Source organism: Meriones unguiculatus, chromosome 20, assembly GCF_030254825.1.
Source record: "Meriones unguiculatus strain TT.TT164.6M chromosome 20, Bangor_MerUng_6.1, whole genome shotgun sequence".
In the NCBI taxonomy this organism is placed as follows: Eukaryota; Metazoa; Chordata; class Mammalia; order Rodentia; family Muridae; genus Meriones; species Meriones unguiculatus.
The window spans coordinates 44,324,466-44,346,031 of record NC_083367.1 but is presented as its reverse complement, the minus strand read 5'-3'; the positions used below and the strand labels follow the sequence as shown (position 1 = coordinate 44,346,031).

At 47.1% G+C, this 21,566-nt stretch overlaps 1 protein-coding gene across 8 annotated transcripts in view; it reads right to left on the bottom strand.

Annotated features, from left to right (window-relative positions):
• The window catches only part of Fyn (FYN proto-oncogene, Src family tyrosine kinase), a 197,793-nt gene that overhangs the window by 28,787 nt on the left and 147,440 nt on the right, over positions 1-21,566 (bottom strand). For 7 of the 8 annotated variants that reach the window (XM_060373356.1, XM_021657250.2, XM_060373357.1 and 4 more), the window contains 6 exons: positions 18,109-18,205; positions 11,220-11,318; positions 8,524-8,627; positions 7,033-7,182; positions 4,287-4,451; positions 1,288-1,467 (listed from right to left, as the gene is read on the bottom strand). In XM_060373356.1, coding sequence (XP_060229339.1) covers positions 1,288-1,467; positions 4,287-4,451; positions 7,033-7,182; positions 8,524-8,627; positions 11,220-11,318; positions 18,109-18,205 — 795 coding nt within the window. Of the gene's footprint in view, positions 1-1,287; positions 1,468-3,746; positions 3,903-4,286; positions 4,452-7,032; positions 7,183-8,523; positions 8,628-11,219; positions 11,319-18,108; positions 18,206-21,566 lie in introns of all 8 variants that reach the window. The other variant, XM_060373354.1, reaches the window with a different exon arrangement.

Below are 21,566 nucleotides of genomic sequence, written 5' to 3'. Positions count from 1 at the left end.
AAGCAAGTTTTAGCTTCTGAAAATAAACTGCATTTGTTTTGTTGCTGAAGACAAGGAATTTAGTAAAACTAAGAAGAAATGAACTCCATCTCCCTTTTAATGTCATAAGAAACATCATGTTCCATAATGATCCATCCTCCATGATCCAGTCACCCTGCACAGTGGAGTGATGTGGGGAAGGACAGCTCAGGTGAGCACTGTGAGACGTACTGTTACAGCAGCTAACAGTTACTTGCTGAAAATGCACATTTTCGGGCTTTATCTACCGAATCAGAAACTCCAAAGTCAGACCTGGTGTTTGTAGAGGACCTCCAGGGGACCCTGGTGCTAGGGAGTTTCAGGATCACCGACAAAATTTTTTAAGTATCTGAGAAACATGGGTGGGGCAGGCGAGTCCTAATTAGATCACAGCCAGCCTCGCCTCTGCCTCAGACATCCCAGACTGAACAGGCACAGCTTCAGAGCCACACTTGTAAGGCTGCATGAGGCTCAGAACTGACACCAAGGCGGAGTTAATCATTTGCAGGAGCTGGGGGCACATGATGGCCATCAGCAAGTTTTTTTTTTTATGCTTTAATCATAAAGTTATTTACAAAATAACGCTGGATCCAAAGGGCAAACAATCTGCCAGGAAAAAATTCCAATTATATTTTAAAAGAAAGTACATGGAGAAGAAAAATCACACTGCTGTCTTCTGGTGTGCAATGTGCGGCCTTTTAAGGCTGTTTCTTGTTTGGCTCATTTATTTTTCCAAAACAAAGTGATCTCTGGCTTCATCCCCAACAATGCTGGTTTGATTATAATGATGTACACACGCACACGTGTGCACCAATACATGCGTGCCCGCAGGGGGGTGGGGATGATTGCGCGTCCTTTCTTCACCTGACATTTAAGGAGAAAGCTGGGGGGGGGAAAGAAGTTGAGGTGGGGAGTAAACTCGACTCAGCAACCATCTGCTACCGATTATTTAGCGCTGAAAAGGGAAATTTAACAGAAGCCACTGGTTCAAAATGGCAGGTCTCGCAGCCCTCTACGTCAGCTCTGGTATAGAACGGATGCTCTTGTTATGCAGAGGAACATTCCTGGTATGTAATGTGCAGAAGGGCAAGTATGTCTCTCAAGAACAAGGGGCAAACTCAGCGTTCCCCCCGCTTTTTTTAAGTGCTGTCCTGATGAAAATCCCTGGCCCACGTAGAGACTGGGGGTTAAAGCAAGTGGACAGCTCTGCTCTCTCTCTCAAGAGTCCCTGCAAGCCAATGTGAGGAGGAAGGAGAAGTGCTGGCCAACCTTTGTTCATGTATTCCGTGACGATGTAAATGGGCTCCTCAGACACGACTGCGTAGAGCTGCACCAGCTTGTCATGTTTCAGCTTCTTCATGATCTGTGCTTCCTCCAGGAAGGATTCCGGGGACATGGTGCCTGGCTTAAGAGTCTTTATGGCTACTTTTGTGTTTCCATTCCAGGTCCCTACAAATACCCCACAGTATTAAGTCAGTCCAAAGAGAGTCTCTTCGTGGTAAAATATAAGTCTGACCAGCAACTTTGCGCATAAAATCTGACTTTAAGTTTTAAAAACCTTAAACAATTCTAATGAGCAAAGACAATTGATTGCAAGGACTCTGTCAAGTATTTTAAGAGGAAAAATGAGTTTACTTATAGCTAATTAATAATTCGCTAAATTTTTCCATTTGATACATATCACTCTTTTTATGGCTTATGCATGTAATTGTGAATTTACACTAAAAAGCTCTGGGCTCTTATCTAAGTGATGGAAGTCCAGGATTTGGAACTGGCTCGGGTATCCAATAGCTATCCCTTAGGTAACAGGGAAAGCCTGGAAGAAAGCAGATTAAATCCCATCATAGAGGGTGTGCCCCTGCAGAATATGGCCACACACTAAGGATGCTTGGAACAGGCTTTCAACTGTCTGCACTGGATGGCATACTTGACAAGTCCTGCAGAAGTCAAGCTAAGTGTGCTCATAAGCACAGGCAAGGAGCACACTGTCTCCTTGCCCGTACTTCCCCGGCTAAGGTAAATCCCTCAGGCTTCCTTTGAGTCAGCCACAAGAATAATGGCTTCTATCATATGGGCTGGGAAAGCAAATGGCATCAAGGAAAGAAGAGAAGCATTCAAATACACTGTGTTTAAATACTTCTTTAAACGTCTAGCTGACTCAAAGGAAAGGCCTGGTTTCAGGCCATTATCAGTTGGCTCATCTGTAAAATACAGGCATGAATGCAGTTTTTTACTCTCTTTTGATTCTTAAATTAAAAGACAAAATTTTGGCTTGTTCCATCTCTAGCCAATGGCTTTGAAGGATGATTTTAACAAGGGAAACTCAAAATCTGCTAATTGAGATTATATTGCTTACAATTTGAAAGAGAATACAGGTTCAAAGGGAGAGTTACTCAGGTTTCACCTGTGACTTTCAGATCTATGGAGTCTGTGTCTTGAAGCATTTCTTATTATTCTGTTAAAACATACAATTACAACATGCACACTACAGGGGAGAACCCATGACAGAACCAGTGGCTTAAAGAGTTTGTTCAGCTCACAAAATCCCTGCCACTCAGTGTAAACTGGAATTCTGACAGCTTTTAAGTGGCCTCCGTGACTTAACTGTTACCATTTCCCACCTTAAGCACAGTGTGATCTTCCCTCTCACAGCCTGGCTAACTGCACAGGCTTCTGTCCCAGCACTTATGCCTTGGTGCTCTGTGTAATGATCGGAAGTTACAAAAGTCTGAAGATCAAATTTCTTTTAGAGTGCGATTCATCCTGAGTGTGTGATCTGATTAAATTCCTTAGGACTTACAACTTCAATTATAAGTTGGGTGGATAAAAAGGGAAATGTTATGTAAGTAGATTTTATAATACCTGAGCTAAAGTCTAGACAGGGATGTGGATTCCCTATTCTAGTGCATACTGGATAAAAGCTGATACGTTAGCATATCCGTGTACCTCCATTATCCATTTGTACATCTGTTTGTGTCTTCGTGGTACCCACTACCTGCTGTGCTTTAGGCATTTTAATTACATTAACTCTGTTAATGTGGATCAGACCTAAAGACCACATATTCTGTTTGTATCCCTTTAGACTCTAAGGAAGGGAGACTCCGATACACTTTGCTATCTTTTTAGGGATGAACATTTTTTTGGGAGAGGGTTTAAGTTTATGGATTGTCTGTAAGCAAAGTTGCAACTGTCCCAGAGGGTTATAAAAGCCATCTCAGCTGGCATGACTGACAACTAAATGAGAAAGTGTGTCTGGTGATCTAAGAGCTACAAGGGATTTTAAACATGTTTGATATAATCCTGAAAATAATCCAGTGAAGCAGCTATTACTCTGATTTTACAGATGAGGAACTGGGGCTCAGACGTATTAAACAGGTCCTGTATTTATGCTTACGGGTAAGGGTTTAGACCCATGCTTGGTGTGCAGAAAGCCCATGACCTTCCTCTACAGCAGCTCTCACACAGCACCTTACCGTCCCGTTTCACAGGAAGAGAGAGCACCACATTCACTTCATGCTGGCTTCCTGTTCTTGCAGGTGTTTAGTGAGCCACATGACATAGGACAGATGAACACAGCAAGGTGCCACCGGATTCTGCAAACCTGGATGGCCTGAGCCCATCTAGTGACACAGGTTAAGGGTCTTTGTCCCAGTGGTCACAAATGTTCAACACTGTCCCTTTCATTGGCTTTGAGATGCAGCCAAAACAGAACGTGCCCTCTGCCTTACCAAGCCACACTTCAGCGAAACACCCCTGCCCCAGCTTCTTCTCCAGAAACAACGAGTGGCGTGCAACTTCCCAAGCATCTTTAGCCAATCCGTAAGTTTGTGGGGTACAACTCGATGAAACCACAGTTAAGTTAAAACACAAACCATCAGCTTTCTCTACAGGAAAGGGAATTAATAAAGAAAACAGTCCTTATAATCCATAACCATGCATGCACTAGGAAAGATGGAAGGTGACCTGCCCCGAGGGGAACACTTAGCAAATACTTGCAGCTGGCAATGAAGGGTAAGGAAGGCACTCTCATTAGGTTGGAACACTCCTTCCACCAGCCAGAGCACAACCAGTGCCATCTGCCACTCTTGCTCATGTCTATCTCTTTTTTAGAAGTTCCAAATTTTTATATATAAAAATAAAAATTGAGTAATTCAAACTCTGTTTTCCTGGTCATAAAAAAAAAAATCTTTATTTTCACCTTCCATCTTTGATGTTTGGGATTTCCCAAACAAGGAAGCTAATCAAAGAGAAATTGAGTGTCAGCATACCCATCCATACTTCCCCAAACTGCCCATTTCCCAGTCTCTTGATCAACTGCAGGGATTCTCGAGGGATTTCCCAGACATCTTTGGTTTTGACAGACAGATCGGTAAGCCTTGGCATCCCTTTGTGACAGGGAACAACCAGGCGGCAGCAGAGACCTGCGGCTCTCTCTGAAGGAACGGGGCAGCAGCGGTGAAGGAGAGAAGAGCAGAGTAAGTAAGGACAGCGTGCCAAGGCAGGCGGCGTGGCGTCGGCGAGCGCTGCGTACACCACAGAAGATCCGACGCACACAAGCAAACATATTCATGAGGACATTCAACGGTGGAGTCTGCTGTTGCCCCAGGCGTGTTCCATGTATACAGATGCAGCCTGCTTTGGCTTCTGTGTACTTTAGTCTAATGAACTGGTATAACCTGGTCTCAAGTTCTGAAAACGCCCTTGCTAACTAATCTCAAAAACACATATAAAAATTAAAAATAAATAAATAAATAAATGACTGTCTCTTTCCATTCTGGTATCTAGATAGCTTAGGGGTTGAGAGAATCTTCCTGGTGCAAATATGTTTAGCATGTGACTGCAGTACAGGAGCTGTCCACTGAACTCTGGTTTGTGAGCACCAGTGGATCTTAAGAATACACCTGATGGGGGGGGGGATGCTGAATTTTCTTTAGTGACTGCTTTGTCCTCTGGACTCTATTCTACCAGTCCTGTGTGCCTGCATTGCTTCTTTGCAATTTTCCACTAAAAACAAACAAAAACAAAAATACGACCTTTTAAACAGTTTCCCATGTATAATTCAGGAGTCTGGATTCAAAGAAGGAACGGAAATTAACAGCATTCACAGAAACTTGGTGACATGAAAGACTAGGGAAACAGTAGCTATTGTTCAGGTTACTGAGATGCTGGTCCTCCCCTCCCCCCGCCTTCCTTTTTGAAAAGAATATAGCTTTGAGAATCTAGCAAAGGTAAGGGGAGACGGACTAAATGCCAACAGCCGGTAAACAGGCACACAAGGATGGGAGCCACACAGGGCCTGGACCGGTGGATGGACAACCCCCCCTCCCCCAGGTCCCTGGAAGCCCCTCGGATCCAAAGCACAAACTGTGGCTGACTCTTTTCTGGGAACCCTTATTTTTCACTCTTTTCTTTCTGATTGGAATCTAGTTCTGAGATGTTTAGGCAGGAAATTATTTATGTGTCAGTATTTCAAAGGCATTCTATGTGCAAGAGAGAAAGAGGGAAGAGGAAAAGCCAATATAAAAACAAATCTAACTCAAGATGGATTTTTTTCCCTGAGATTAAAAACTGTCTATTGCTCTTCATACCCGCCCTCTCCGTCAGCTTTATGATGTTATTAAGGCGCCCTTTCCAGCACACTATTTTCAAATGATCCAGGCCCTGGGGACCCCGCTGATGTTTGCCTGTAATGAAATATAGTTCAGCATTTGAAAAATCCTTATAACACACAGGCGTTTTGTGTATATCACTGATGCTCAAGGAGACTTTCTGCTCCATTTCTCTCAGTATTTCATTAGAATCCACACAGAGCAGGAGAGCTAACACCCGGATCGCTGGCTACTCGGCTACTGTTATTTTTTTTCAATTGCCAGAATCAATACATAGGCATTCTAATTGTTATTTTTTAAAAAAACACATTTTTGTGTGTGTGCTAAAAATAGCAAATATTTTTCACTGGTGAGGTAAAAAGGCTGGGTTTGGTTGCTGCTATCTGTAATTCCAGCATTCAGGGGGTTGACTGAGGAGGACTGCTCTAACTGTGAAAGATCACCTTGGGCTACCTAGTGAATGCTGGGATACCTAGGGCTACAAGTGAGACATTACTTTAAAAAAAATAAATAAATAAAGGAGGGGTCAGGTACACAGGCATTGTATAGCAGGACACACGTTAACAAGGAAAGCAAGTGTCACATATTGAACAAGTGCACACAAAGCTGCATACTTAAATAAAATGCATGTGAATACACATAGATCCAGTAATACCCAATAATTAAGTTGCCAAGAACAACAAAAGAATGGTATCACTTGACAAGAAGACAGTGTCTAATCTTTGTTTAAAGTCATCACACTAGCTGGGTGCAGTGGTGCACACCTTTAATCTCAGCAATCAGGAGAAAGAGGCACATGGATCTGTGCCTTTGAGGCTACCAGGCCTACACAGTAAAACCCTGTCTCAAAAATAAAATAAAACAAAAAGAGTCAACACAATAGAGGTAAGAGAGCTGTGGCCACGTGCAGGAAAGCCTGGGTGGAAAGCGGCACTTGGGAGACGGAATGCAGATTTACCCCTGCAGATAAATGATCATGAAAGGCAGGGATGTACGGGCAGCGCCATTGCAGTGCAACTGTCACACGAGGTTCCTTAAGGGGTCTCCCTGGGAGCCCGCCCGGTGACAACTCCTCTCTTTCTTTCCTCTCGGGGTTCTGCATTACACAGGAAACAAACTTGCAAGGACTTTCCTCATGAAAATAAAAAACTCAAATACAAGTTTCAAGATTTAACCTACTGCCTTCCACTTGGGGGAGCTTCTGAAAAAAACCACGAGAAATAGTATCTGTGGAAGTACAGCAGAGGGGACCACCGACTCACGTCTGTCAGAACGGGCACAGGGACGGCATTACCTAGAGACGTTTACGTCATTTGCCGTACCTCCTTCTCTTCCCTTCCCAGCTCTGGGCCCCCCCACCCCCCACTCCTTTCAGCTTCCAAACGGGGAGGGTGGTTATGGTTACCTGAGTAATGCTGTACAAGCTGCTGAAGCGTTTCAAACTGGGCCCGGGTTGTGATGTAGTATCCGCCATTGTCAAGCTTGCGAATTTTATAATGTTTGACATGGTCTCCTTTCATATCATCCCAGTCTCGTATGGAAAGTGAGTAGGCGCCTGGTAAACAGGCAGAATGTTAGTAGTGCCAGCATCGCTGAGAACCAGTCCGTTTTGTAGGTCTCCCTTATTTGACTATTCTGATTAATAATCATGAAAAAGACGCATGCATGCACACATACACACATATGTGCATACACGTGTGCGCGCACACACACACGCACACACATAGACACAGAGAGGGCCTCAAACATACCCATCGTCTCCATGCAGTAACAGGACAAAGACAACTCTTGTCCTGCCTGTGTTAGAAGATGTTAGCAATGACATGACTTTGTTCTTGGAGCTAAAGCTTCTTCGTTTTTCTACATGTACCCTTTCAGATTCTTGTGTTATCTGACACAGCACAGACCAAATGCCCCTGGGAAGGATGAGGAGCAGACTCCAGGTGAGCTTGCCGCCTGATTTCATTTCCCATGAGGTACCTGGGAGGCAGGGATGGTGGAGGGTAGGAGGCAGGGATGGTGGGGGAAGAGGCGGGGCGGGGGTGGGAAGCAGGGATGTGGGAGCAGAGGGGGTGAGGGCAGAAATGGTTGAAGGGTGGGAGGCAGGTATAGGGGGCACAGAGATGGGTTTGGGGCAGAGATGGTTGAAGGGTGGGAGGTAGGGGTGGGGGAGCAACAGGTAGTAGCAGGGAGGGAGGCGGGGTGGGAGTTTAAGGGGGGGAGGAGGCTCAAATGATAGAGGAACAGATGTCGAGCACAAAATGGAAGTCTGTCCTCTACAAGGAATCTCCAAAGTTCTGCTTTCCAATACTTCACAGGGACAGGCCACAGGACAGTGTGGCACATCAAGCCAGAGGCCACCATTCATTCCCTGCCCTTTTCACATGCTCTAGTGAATTATTAAACCAAAGGAAGAGGAAGTCCTCTGTTAATGAAACAAAATGGAATGAAAGGGGAAAAAATTAAGCCAGTGGTGGTGGCGGCATACTCCTTTAATCCCAGCACTCAGGAGGCAGAAGCAACCTGATCTCTGAGCCAGCTTGATCTACAGAGTGAGCTCCAGGACAGCTAGGGCTGCACAGAGAAACCTTGTCTCAAAAAAAAAAAAAAAAAAAAAAAAAAAAAAAGAAGGAAAGGAAGGCAAAAGACTGCCCCTTCGGAGTCACTGTACTCTAAGAGGACCTGAGCCTAAGCAGGGAACCGGCTGGCCTCTGCATCTGGAGGAGTCTCCCTGAGCCCTGAGCGTCTGTTGGGGCTTCCTGCGGTCGAGCAGGACTGCCTCATGCCAGGAGGGGCTGTGCCTGGCAAGGCCCTTGCACATCATGGCTAAGCCTTCCAATCCCAAAGACTAGTCCTCAGATTCCAACAGACTGGATTTGTCCTTTCCCTAGCTTACCTTTGGTGGTTTCGCTCTCTCGGATAAGAAAGGTACCTCTTGGGTTTCCAAAGGACAGAAGCTGTCTCTCAGCATCTTTGCGGCCGAGTTTTCCAAAGTACCACCTTAGAGGGAGATGCAGGCAAGAGAACAAATAAGACATGAGCAACGTAGTGTGTCCTCCACAAATGGCTTTGCCCCAGTGATGCCTCCCACCCCAACTGTTTCTCCCCCAGCGTCATCCATTTGTTTTCAGTGTATTTTTGATTCTACCCTCTCTCCATCTCTTTCGTTCTAAACTACCTACCTACCAACCTAAGTCAGGCTTAAATTGTGGGTTGTTTTCCTTCCCTCTAGACGACAGGAATTTATGTGTGAAAAGTGGCACCTGCATGCACAAGAAGAGAAACCTGCCACCTTGTTTGAAATGTCAACGGCAGGAGATGCTCCCACAGCTCAGCTCTAAGACCCTTGATTTCTGAGCACAACTACAATGCCTGGGAAATACCAAGACACAGCCCTCGCACAGAGAAAGATCGCCAACCAAGCATCATGTTTTAAAAAGGAACCCACCAAGGACGGATCGAGAAGGAAGTTGGATAACATTTCTACTCAATCTCTGATCTGAGGTGACAGTTGTCCTTGGAAGCCTGGTTTGCTTTTCTCTTCCTGTTCAGCAGGTGTGAGGACTCAAATTATTGAAAAGCATTTACCAAGCACCTGGCCGGGGATCTGTGGCAGGGCTTCTCTTTCACACAGCTGTAGGGAGGGTTTACTGTACACGTGAGATCTGTGCAGTTAATGGGCATGTCCGTAATGAGCCGGGGGTGTAGGCATTTTAACATTCCCTGGCAGCGAACTGATAGCACTTTTGTGCCTCAGTAGGAAGCCTCACAGGCCACCTCAGAATCGTCACGTGTCTTTTGTCTCCTCACCTGTGCTGCTGAGCCCTAACCAATGCCTGGTGGTTGGTCCACATCTCAGCACTGGGTTGTGTATGAGTAGTTAAGTGTGCCAAGAGCCCAAGGGAAGAGTTCTGGAGCATCCCAATAGAATCTGTGTGCAGGAGCAACTTTTAGGATATTTATCTATGGAAGCAACTGGTTTTAAGGAAGAGGTTTCAATTCAGCACCCCTGAATGTAGCTAGTAGGCCAATTTAGCACCCCTGAACATAGCTAGTAGGCTCATCAGATCCTAAGTGAAAGAATTTCACTGAAGAAAAAAATCCCACCACCACAGTTCTTCAGTGGCTCAAGAAGCACCAAAATTCCCTACAATCCCAGGCTAGCAAAAGCTGATGTAAAGGATACGACACCGATTATCCAAAAAAAAAAAAAAAAAAAAAAAAGTCTATCTTGGTTTGTATCAGTAACTCAGTTAAAATGCTGTGCGAAAGAATGGTGGAAGGGAGCTTGTAGACCAAGGGATTACACCTAACCCAGTAGTACTTTAACATAATGCTGATTAATTGCATATGCACAAACCATAGGCTTTACTGAAAAAATCCTACTCTCTACAGCCCAGTATTAAAAAAACCTTATCACTATAAATATGCAGCAAATGAGTTCTCAGTTAAATCAAAATAATGTTACTCTGTAGTAAGTTTTAAATTCTCAAAAGACACGGAAGATAATCTACAGGAAGATATCTACAAATCTGTCCTAAAAATTCAGTACAAATACATGTATTTACTGATAATGAAACACATTAATAAGGAGGGTGGAAAACAGCTCTAAGCCACCGAGTGCTGGAGAAGTAGAGACAGATCTCCTTAGTGTGGGGAGTACAAAAGAATTAAAGAGGATTGACTGATAGGACCGGGGATTTGGCCAGGGCGAATCATCTAATCCTCCTTGCCGGGCCTCCACGAATCCACAGGAGAATTAAAAGTGAGAGCTGCAGGTTGTGGGAGGCTGACTTTCTCCTTTCCCTTTTTGGTGAAGCAAGTCCCCCCTGGCGCTCAGGCGGAGGCCAAGATGCTGATGCTTGGGACCTCACCCATCCTTCTCCTTTTCCAAGAGTTCCTACAAGTGTCTCCGACTCCGGTAGGAGAAATTACAATGATCAGTCATCCTTAGAAAGTCCGGAGTCTCTGAGCACTTTCCTAAACTGTCTCCAGTGGGAGAGTGGGGTCAAATAACTGCTAGTCAGCGCCTGTCAGCCACAGAAACAACTGAGACCTCACTCAAAGAAAATATCGCTTGAAACCCACAGCTGCAGTATTTTCCAGGTTGTGGGGGCTTGCTCTATGTGAAATACTTTTACCTGGGGCCAAAAGGTATGCCTGCTCAGCGCTCTCAATATTTCTGATTATCAAGAAGGCTCCTGGCTTAACCTTTAATAATTATTTGCCTCCTCAGGGCTCCCGGAGCCGACTGCCGGCACACCACAGGCTCTCAATAAAACATGCCGCAGCTGGGGCCTCACCACGTTAGTTTTTAATCTAGAGAAAGTTATTGGGTTTTTATTTAGGCTACTCATATAAAGCTCCGAAGTAAGAAAACGGGTAGGCTGAGAGGAAAAATATGAAGTTAAAAACAGTGTATTCCATAGAATTGACCAAAATCCGAGCAACAGAGAGGCACTATATTTTCTCAGCCTTTAATAACTGGCAGATTTCTTCTCTCTCCTGTGCCAGGTCGCTGGCATTTTGGTGTGACAATTAACTTTTAAAAGCAGGCAGTTGGAGAAAACAATGATGACAACAACAACATACTCCTCTGCCTGAATGGAGTCAACAGGAGCCACGTAATTGCTAGGAATGTAACCAGTTTCCCCCGTTGTCAAGGAGCGGGCTTCCCACCAGTCTCCTTCCCTGCAAAGGAAAAGGAGAAGAGACATGAGTGCAGCATCCAATTCAGCATTCTGCAGTCCAATTCTGTGCAGTACAGAGTCCTTGTTGCCTCATCCCTTTGCCACACAACTTCCACAGTCTGTCTTCTCTTCCTCAAACTTACAACGTAGGCCCTAAGAAGGCCGAACGGTTTCCAACCCAAACCGCCGCCGTGAGTTCAAGCCAGGGCTGCCTCTTGCCTTCCGGTGAAATTATGCAGTTAGCCCACAGAGTGCTATCCTAACGTGCATGAGGCTCTAGGTTTGATACCCAGCACCACATAAGCCACGGGTGGAAATCCCAACAGGAGGTAGAGGCAGGAGGACTGGAAATTCAGTCATCATCAAGAGATTCTAAAACAAAATTTCCCTTGTGGGGCTCCCGGGAGGATGCACTTGCAGAAGCATTTTTCTGGGTAGGAGGCAAACCTGAATGAGCGTGTGTGGAAGGACTCATACCAGCCTCAGCTTACTTTGGGGAAATGCAGGATTGTTTGGGGGAAGGGAAGCTGGTTAGGAGGCCCAGTGCGGGATGGACACACGCTTAGTGTATCTATCTTGTTCGCTGTGGGAAGGCATGGCCTTCGGTGGGTAGAATGATCAAGGACACCGTAGGGCAGGCTTTCCTCAGACACTTTCAGCTGGAGATTATTCTAACAAACATTCACAGCTTTCGCTGTCTGAATCGGATGGAAGGGTGGGCAGCTGTGTAGCCAGGCAGCAGGAGCAGCAAAGTTCTCAGGGAGCGGGAGGCAGGGCACTCTCAACACTCAGCTTAAAGCCACTGCCCGTAAAACAGCCAGCCATATGCCTGGGTTCACTCGGGTTTTCATACAACAAAGAGCCAAAGTGGAGCGTGAGCTTCCTCCCAGTAACAAAGGGTGGGCCAAAGGTCATGTGTGACTTGGGCTAAATGAAGGTCTCTCCACCAATGAGGTCAGGAGTATGAGGGCAGGGGAGGACAGGGCTGCTAGCCAGCACATCAGGCCCCTTAGCCTCAAACCTTCACAGACCATCATCTCATTTTCTCCCCCGACCCCCATTTTTCCTTAGAGGTGGCAAGAGAAACCTCAAGCCTTTAATTAAAATCACCTTTTGGCTGGGCTGCTCACGCTCTCAGGGAAGAAAATGTACTGGCTTTGGGCTTATGTATAAGCATGTGTGTGTCTGTATGTGGAAGGTGCAGAGGAGCAGAGGTGCCCTTGGATGCCGGAGGCCTCTGATCTCCTAGAGCTGCAGACGGTTGTGTGACCTCTCTGATGTGGATGCTGGATACCAAACTGGGGTCTCCTGGAAGAGCAGCACTCGCACCTAACTGCTGAGCCATCTCTGTAGTTCTAAGGGATTAAACAACTTATTCCTTGGCTGGATGAGGTGGAGCAACATTTAGTCCCGGCAGGTGGAAAGTGGAGGCAGGTGATTATGAGTTCAAAGCCAGCCTGGTCCACACAGTAGGTTCCAGGCCAGCCAGGACTACACAGTGAGACACAGACAGACAGACAAAACAACAAACAAACGTATTCCTTAGCATCTTTCCTTTTGAACCCTATTAAAGAAACAGATAAACATGAGAGAGACATTGAGGTTCTCTTACCCAGAAAAACCCTTTAACCATAATCACATTCTATCCACATTCTTATTTGAAACATTTATACATATCAAAGAATTTACATAGATAAAGGTACCCAAGGAATGTAAGAGCCGTGTCATTTACCACATACATGGAAATTTATCCCAGCTACAATCTGTACATGCGTCCCTCCGCCTTGCAGTACAACTCATGACTGGGTGCTCTGTGGCGGAATGCTTGCCCAGTGAGCACAAGGCCCTGGCTCCCATCCCCAGCACCACAAGAGAAAACAAGAAGGTCACATTTTAAGTTGGCACGGTCCCCATTTCTAGCCTCACAGAAACGTGTGTGGTCGTAAGCCTAGCATGTAAGTGCGTGTGTGGAAGTTTGGAAACGCTCCTTCATTTTAATAGTGACAGTGTTTACTGCTCTGAAATTCCACTAGATGGAGACATTTCATCATTTAAAAAATAAATAGCCATCAGCTCCTCACTGCAACCTGTCTCCCAACCTGGGAAATGCTCCAAAAGGGCGAAGAAAAATTAAGTGCTCAATATACCGCAGGCTTATTTTCTAACGCATGAGAACCTTCATCAAGTTAGTTCTAATTGAACTAAAGAAAAGAAAGGCTAGCACCAATTTCAGGTGGTCTGGGAATGTCATGGGTGGGGGGGGCGGCGGTACATCTTGCTGCAAACTGTGACTCGGCATTAATGCAGCAGTTTCAGCTTTACGGTAGTACCGGCGGCCGGCTGTCTTGTTTTGGTTTAGGCATCTAAACAGTCAATCACGCGTTAGCACACAATAGTCAGAACTACAAACCCTGTGAGTTTGTAGTTCTTCTCAAGAAGGACACCGCCAGCCTGGACTTCCGTTTCTGGGCCAGGCAGGGTGTAGGAGTGACACACGAGTGACAAAGACTCAACGCATACAAGGCAGAGTCACATCCTGTGGCGTCTCTCTCCTCGGGCCTCATGGAGTGAAGACTCGGAACATCTCCCGGAAGTTGTTGGGCAAACAAACACATAGACGCTGTTGAATGCACTGGCAGCGCCAGTTCACCTCCACATACTTTCTGTACATCGTGCTGGTGTGGGGAGATCTCTAACACACCCCTTTCGCTACTGTTGAGCTACTGTAGTTAATCGGTGTTAGTGTGTGTGTGTGTGTGTGTGTGTGTGTGTGGCGTGAATGTATGGTGTGTTTGTGTGCATGTGGTGTGTGCGTGTTGCATGTGTGTATGTGTAGTGTGGTATGTGTGTATGTATGTATGGTGTGTGTGGTGTGTGTGTTTCTGTGTAGTGTGTTTCTGTGTACTGTGTGTGTATCTATGTGTGGTGTTATGCATACAGCAACGCATGGCAATGTGTGTGTGTGCGTGTCTGCAGAGCCCGGAGGTTGATAGGGGTGTCTTCCTCAGTTGCTTTCCACCGTGTTTTCAAGACAGGGTCTCTCACTGAACCTGAAGCTAGCTGACCGAGTGAGCCTCGCTGACCAGCGACTCCTTCTGATCATCTCTGGGTTACAGGTACTGCTGTCACATTCAGCTTTCGCCATGGACACCGTGGACTAGACAAAGTTCCTGACCGTGGACTAGACAAAGTTCCTGGGCCTTTCCTGCTGGGGACTGGACCAAGCTCCAGGCCTGACCTGCCTAGCTCTCTCCCCTGTCTCTAACGCTGCACTTCTTTAAACCGTTCTCGCAGTTCATCTGTTTTACTAACTCATACAGACTCCTCTTCCCCCATTCCTGCCTCTAATCCTAGAGTTCCTCACAGAGCCATGGTTCCAGGTGCCGGGCGGGAGGCAAGATGCTTCAGAGACCAGATGGAGGCAGGAAGTGGCTTTGCCAGGAGCAGCCAGCCTTGACCTGTCCAGGCAGGGAGTTCTGTATTCTTCCTGCGTTTGGCAACTGTACTTCTTACTCTGAGAGAGACTCTTTGTAACAACTTTTATCACATGCTTGGGTAATCAAAAAAATATTTTTAAGCTGGGCATGATCCTTTAATCCAAGCACTAGGGAGGCAGAGGCAGGTGGATCTCTGAGTTCCAGGACAGCCAGGACTACACAGAGAAACTCTATCTTGAAAAAAAAACAAAACAACAAAATTTTTTTTTCCTGATTATGACAGAAAAGAACTTTCAGATTCTATCTATGTAAAATATTGATTGCATTTTAAGGGCATGGTATTTCAAGATGGTTAAATTACTTGTTACAAAGTGTGAAAACAGGGAATGAATAGGTGAGCTTAAACCTATTTAAGCTTAAACCTATTTAAGCACCTATTCAGTGCGGAGTGAGCTCAAGCCTGCGAAGGTCCTTAATATGTTATGCTGAGAACTACCAACAGGTCAGCAAGGACGCCCTCCGCTCCTGTCTGCACTGGGGAGGGCCCTTCTGAGCACATCTGCCCCTGTACATGCTCTGTGGATGAGGGCCTCTCGATGGGAGGGAGGGTCAGGAGGGGGACATACGGGAGGAGGGGTGGCAGCTGCCCCAGGGAGAGCAGAGCTGCATCCTTCTCCTGTCAGTGCTGAGAGCCAGGCTGAGGGCGGTGGGGGAGGGAGGCCTCGTGCCATCTGCTCTGTGCTGTTGCTTTGTTTCCTTGCCTGGTTTCCCTTCCCTGTTATTATCCGTGACTCCAGGATATCGGTTTGCTGTACAAACCTTACTTTTCTTTTCTATAACCTTGAAAAGGGGGCCCTTAAGTGGCATGGAGGACGAAGGACTCCACTCTAAAGGAAAAGCCCCTCTCCAATGCTCCCCTCTATGAAGACGGGGTCAGAGGACCACAGGGTACCAGAAACACTAAAAGCTATGCATTCAGATAAAAATACAGAGTGGGGCAGGCGGCACCCTTCCCTTAAACATTTCTCTAAAATTCACCTTGTTGATATTGTAGAGGCTTTCCGTAACAAAGGGAGATGCAGGGATTGGCTTTGCCAGTGACTGACAAGGCCATGCCCTGCACCCGGGACACACAGGCCTGCATCAGGAGTGTGCACACACGCCCAGAATTACACTTGCCTCTTTCTACCCCTTCTACTTCTTACTTCCAAGGACTCACAGAGTTCCAAACTTCTAGTCGACCTTGCCATTTAAAGCATATTGTACAAACTGGGGAAGGTTTACACAAAACCCGATCAATAGACTCCAACAAGCAGCATTCAACTGAGACTCAAACTAACAATAAGCAATCATAAGTGGGAAGAGATCAAAGCCAAATCCCCCTCTCTCCGACTCTCCAGCCAACTTCCTCAATCTTCCACTGTCACTTAGATCCTTCGGCTGCCTTTGATGGCAGCATCTGGGCCTGTCCAAGGTCACACCTGACAACCAGACTCAAGACTTCTGAACCCTCCGTCTCACCCACCTGCCAGGACTGTGCATGGGGGCAGTTCCCTAACCTGTGCCCTGCGGCTCTCAGATGTCCAGTACCGACTGCGGTACATACCTCAGACAGTTGTTGTGAGGAGTGAGTGACGGCAGCTGTAACTTAGCACATGGCCCGTACATAGGAGCTTTCAATAAATGGCAGCTGCTTACTATTTTAAGAAATTCCATTGTCTGCAGGAGGCCTCTAGTGAGGGAGGCTTGGTTTGTGAGACTGCAGTAAAAAATGTTACATTTTTGAAAAATTGTGGTAAGATACATGTAACATACATGTATTATTTTTTACATTTTTAAGTGGGAAGTCCCAAGGCAATACGTCAGTAATTACAGTGCGGTACAACCATGGCCAGGCACGGTTATATGCACTTTGTACACATATTCTAATAGATTAAAAAAAACGAGACACAGCCACTCTTCTGTTGGTGATGACAGTGCTCCTGATTTTAAAAGTCCCTGGCATTATGTAGACAGCGCCTGCTGACACTGAGTTTCTAGCGTCTGCAGAGGTATTAGGGTTTGCTGTTGAGAGCTGGTATGTTCTCAGCGCACAGTGCTGAGAGCCGGGGGCACCCTCAGGAAGGGCAGGAAGTCCAGGAAGACAGTCTTCCGGTTACAAGGAGTTTCCTGGGGCCACACCCTCTGCTTCCCAGGGGCTCAGGGCTGTGTTAACTTCTTACCTCCTTCCCTATGTTTGTCTTTTTAGAGGGAAATAGAAAGCCAAGCTTCAGATGTTTTAACTACGATGAAGTCAGCCCAAGGAGAAGCAATCAGCCTGGGTGGTGAGAGCAGAACCCCTGACATGCCTAGCCCCGGGTGGCGGTGTTTCCCAGTGACAGGGAGCATACAGCAACACACCTGAGGTGCTAAGGCAGGATGCTACCATCTTCTTGGGAGCCTGGATTTTCCAACACTTCCCTTACCCATGCACACTGCCTAGGTGTAAGAGACCTAATGTTACAGCAGCTAGAGAAACCTGACCCACAGCTGCTCTTCCCCTACAAATAACAAGGTGGGGCTTGAAGGGAGAGTTTTACTTTCACCCCGAAGTTTGCCTGCTCCAGTTTAAGAGTTCCTAGTGGTCACATTTAAGACGCACTCTGCTATCTTCTCACAGAACACAAACACACTCATATTTTCACTCGGGGAACCACCTCCACAGGCTTCATGGTTATGGAGTGGGGGATCTCGTTGCTGACCTGAAGGGTGACGCCTCTGCCCGTGCCCACAGCTCAAAGCAGAGAGCAGCCAAGCTGTGTGCCAGCCATTTGAGAATGATTTGGAGGTAGAGAGACGGGATGGGGGTCAGTCAGGAACCAGTGCTCTTATGACTTTTATTAAAATGCAAAAACATGGACCCAGGGGCTGGAGAGCTGCTCAGGGGCTAAGGGTCCTTGCTCACAAATTTGTATCCCAGTAGGATGTCACAACCCAGAATGCTTTCTCAAGCCTATGACCCTAGTACTGTGTGTGTGTGTGTGTGTGGAGGGCATGTGTGTGATAGGACTGCTAGGGCTTGTTGGCTGCCAGCCAAGCTGAAACCCGGGCATTTCAGGTTCAAGGAGAGACCGGCCTCAAGGTGACAGAGGAGGACACCTGATGGCTTCCTCTGACATTGATGTGCACTCTGCTTTAGCATACAGGGCCCTGCAACACTGCTGCACTTTGTCACCAATTCACTCAGGTTGTATTGCCGTGAGCTAGAGAACTCAGTAAGCACCCTTTCCTTATCCTCAGATATCTGTCGTCTCTGCCACAAGAGACTTTCCCCCCAAAACCGGTGTGCTTCACCTCCCCTGATCCCAAACTTACGAGCTGTTCAATATTTGAAATTTTTCTCCTTTGTGAAAACTCAGGTCATCTTCCGTCCGTGCTTCATAGTCGTAAAGAGCCACGAATAGTGTCACTCCTGTCAAAACAAAGATGGAGATTATCACACAGAAAATCAATACTAAGAAATCACATCTTTGCTAAAGGCTCATCCTTTAAAATCTACATTTAGTTGCCATTTATAAACACATCGAGGTTTTGTAATTAATATGGGGGCATGGCTGGCTTTATAACATGGACTTGTGTCGGGGGGTGGGGAATGGGGGGATTATGATAAATGCCTAGAACCGAGCGATGTCTCGTTGGGCAACTTTGGGTGAGTACTGGGGAAGCAGCAGGGTTCTGACTGGCTTGGATCTGCAGCAAAGACTGACACCCTTTGTCCCCCCTCCCATCTCCCCTGTGCTAAGGCCCGGGAAAAATGTATCACTCTTTCAACTCAAGCGCATGCAGCACAGCAGTGAATGAAACAGGAAGGCCTGCTCTGTGTCCTGGTGATTTAGAGACGTCTCTGTAATGTCGTCCTCAACTCCCCCCATCCCAACCCCCCATGGAAGATGCGCTGCCCTTGGCACCTGCAGCTGTGGTAATGGTTGTCAGCTTGTCAGCTCTGAGGTCGTACTGCTAACACTCCCTGCCCCCTTCGAGCTCCACACTCTCTACTTACTTCTGTCCTCTCAACTGCTGACTCTCAGGGGCCCTTCCCCCATCCTACAAGTTTTCTATCGATCGCGAAAGTCCGCCCAGCATTCCGCTCAGTCTAGGGCCTACCCCGGGTGGCAGGCAGAATCCTGGGGAGGTCACAGCGCCTGCTGCCTTGGTTCTCATGCCCCTGTGCAGCCTCCCTCCCTCATGAACGTAATGGCTTGATTCAGACTAACACAACATATAAAGGGGACGGATGTCCCCAGCGCGACACATCTCTTCAGAGGACAGTGGCTTCTCTGCTGTTACGACCTTGCAGGTGCCACGCTGGCACAACACCCGTGACAGCAAACTGACCCCTGACCAGGAACTGGAACCTACCAACTCCACCTGAGGTAGAAAACAGTTCACTCAATCAAACCCTGCAGCCAGCGCACCCTGACCTCATCCCACCCCGAGTCGGAAGACCAGGCGGTCACTCCCAGATTCAGACCCACAGAAACACAGGTAACAAACATTGAGAACGTGGATGTGTATTGTGTAAGCTGCTAAGCGATGTGGCTGTTACTTGGTGCTTGTAACTGAGGGGAGCCTTTCATTTCTCTGTAGCCTGGCTTCTCATTTTGATTTGCACTCACTTCAAAGAGCCTGCCACCATGGCTCATTAGAGCGTGGCTTCCTCTCTCCCCAGCGCCACACTGCTGTGGAGATTGTCACGTGCAGGGAGGGACAAGCGCTTAAGGGTGGAACTTCTCTTCCACTTGTCTCGGGGCAGTCCTGGAGCAGGGCTCACTCAGTACTGTCTTCCCTTCTGAAGGTTTCTCTGCCGGAGTGGAGGAGTCTGACTTAGAGCAAACTGCGGTGCCTCCACGGCGCTGCCTACTCTGGCGTCATATTCCAGTAACAGAGGTCTCTTCTTTTAGTGTGAAAACAGAACCGAGCCATCTTTTTGTGTGGAAGACAGACACATCAAGTCAGACCTTCTACCCTCTAACTGGAGGAAGCAAAAGAGGCTGGAGAAAACGCAGACAGTGCAGACACTGCTCGTGGCCTTAGGGGACTGAAGGCAATGGCTGCCAGAAAGCCCAGGACACACAATGCAACCAACCAAACCACCCAAGGAAGGAGTATCATCTGCTAACATCCTGGGGCTCTGCTCTTTGAAAATGTATTTTGATATGTATGTGCTTTTGCCTGTGTATGTGTATGTGTGTGTTGTGTCAGAGCCTGTGGGGGCCAGCAGAGGACACTGGATACCTTTGAACTGGAGTTACAAGTGGTTGTGAGCCGACTGATGGAGGTGCTGGAAACAGAAGCTGGGTCCTCTGTAAAAGCAGTAAGGGCTCCTAACTCCTAAGCTCCTCTCCAGCTCCAGTTTTAAACTTCAGATCTTACAAGGAGTCAGACAGCCTCTTCTACCAAGACTATCCATGACTGTGGTACTTACTCACATGTCTGACCATGTAGCCCAGGCTGTGACCTTAATGAATGGGACAAGTACTCTTGGGCCTCACAGCCAGTCTTCACTGAATGACTGAAGAGGGATGACGCTCATGTTTGCTGAATTAAAGTTAGCAAACACAAAACACTCAGCACCTCTCACAGTGGAGGGGAGCGTGTGTGCTGAGTACACGTTTGGCTTTCCTTTCTCTTCTGTATCTTCGAAGGACAAAGGGCCCCAGACTGCCTGTCTGCTTCCTTTCCAGGCACCTGGGTGGGGGCGCAGGACACAGAGGTTTGGTGAGGCTCTCATGTAAGGTTGGATGTAAGGGTGAGCTAGCATCATTGTGGCACACAGGTAAACACAGTTGTTTTGTTCTATGGGGCAGACACTGACAGGGCAGTGCAGGGAAAAAGTGTCCGAAGGCCTCAGGTCAGGATCCTCTTCCACTCCCACTGTGTATGCTGGACGCAAAGAGCACCACTAAAGCCTCAGCAACGCCAGCTCTCTGCCTAAAGAGGCACAGGGGGTTGTCAGAGCGGACACGAGGCATCTGTCCCCAGAAGAGTGAAGAGAGGCTACATTCTTTTAAACTTTTGTAATAAACAATTTTGGAACAAATAATGCCAAATATCTGGTTGCTATGGTTCACACACTGAGAGAGGATTTGGAAGACTACAAATACACGAGACAATTTACAAGAACTGCAGGAAACATATGTATGTGAATGTATGCCAGATATGTTACGGAGCATTAGCTAAGTCAGCAAATAGATACGGCAGTGAAACCTAGCCCTGTGGCATGAAAGAAAAGGAAACCCAGGGGGAGGAAGGGAAGAGAGAGAATATGAAACGTCTTGGCACATAAAACTCAACTATAAAACACATAGCTGGGTGTGCTATTTCATGGTTGTAATCCCAACACTCACTAAAGCAGGAGAATTGTTAATAGTCTGAGGACAGCCTGGGCTACAAAGTGACAGCCTGCCTCAAAAATCACACACAAACACAAAACAACACACATACATAGATCATAATCAAACAGAAATGAATGAGAGGCTTGAGGGCTGCTCAGGCTGAAACACTGAGAAGTAGAGGCAAATGGTAAGAACATGATGCCAAATAGCCACACCGGCCAGGAAGTGGCTGTCAGGCTGAGGAGGGGGAAGATGACGGACCCCAGAAGTGAGGGAGGGGGGCACTCCCCAGCCAGGCCTGAGGCCTCTGCTGTAAGGACCCGGGTGGTGCTCAGGCGGCCCTGCTTTTAAGAGGCCACACTGGGTGTTCAGGGTGGCCAGGGTAGGGCCTTGGCTTAAGGCAGAGAAGGACGCTGCAGGAGACTAACGGTGCAGAAC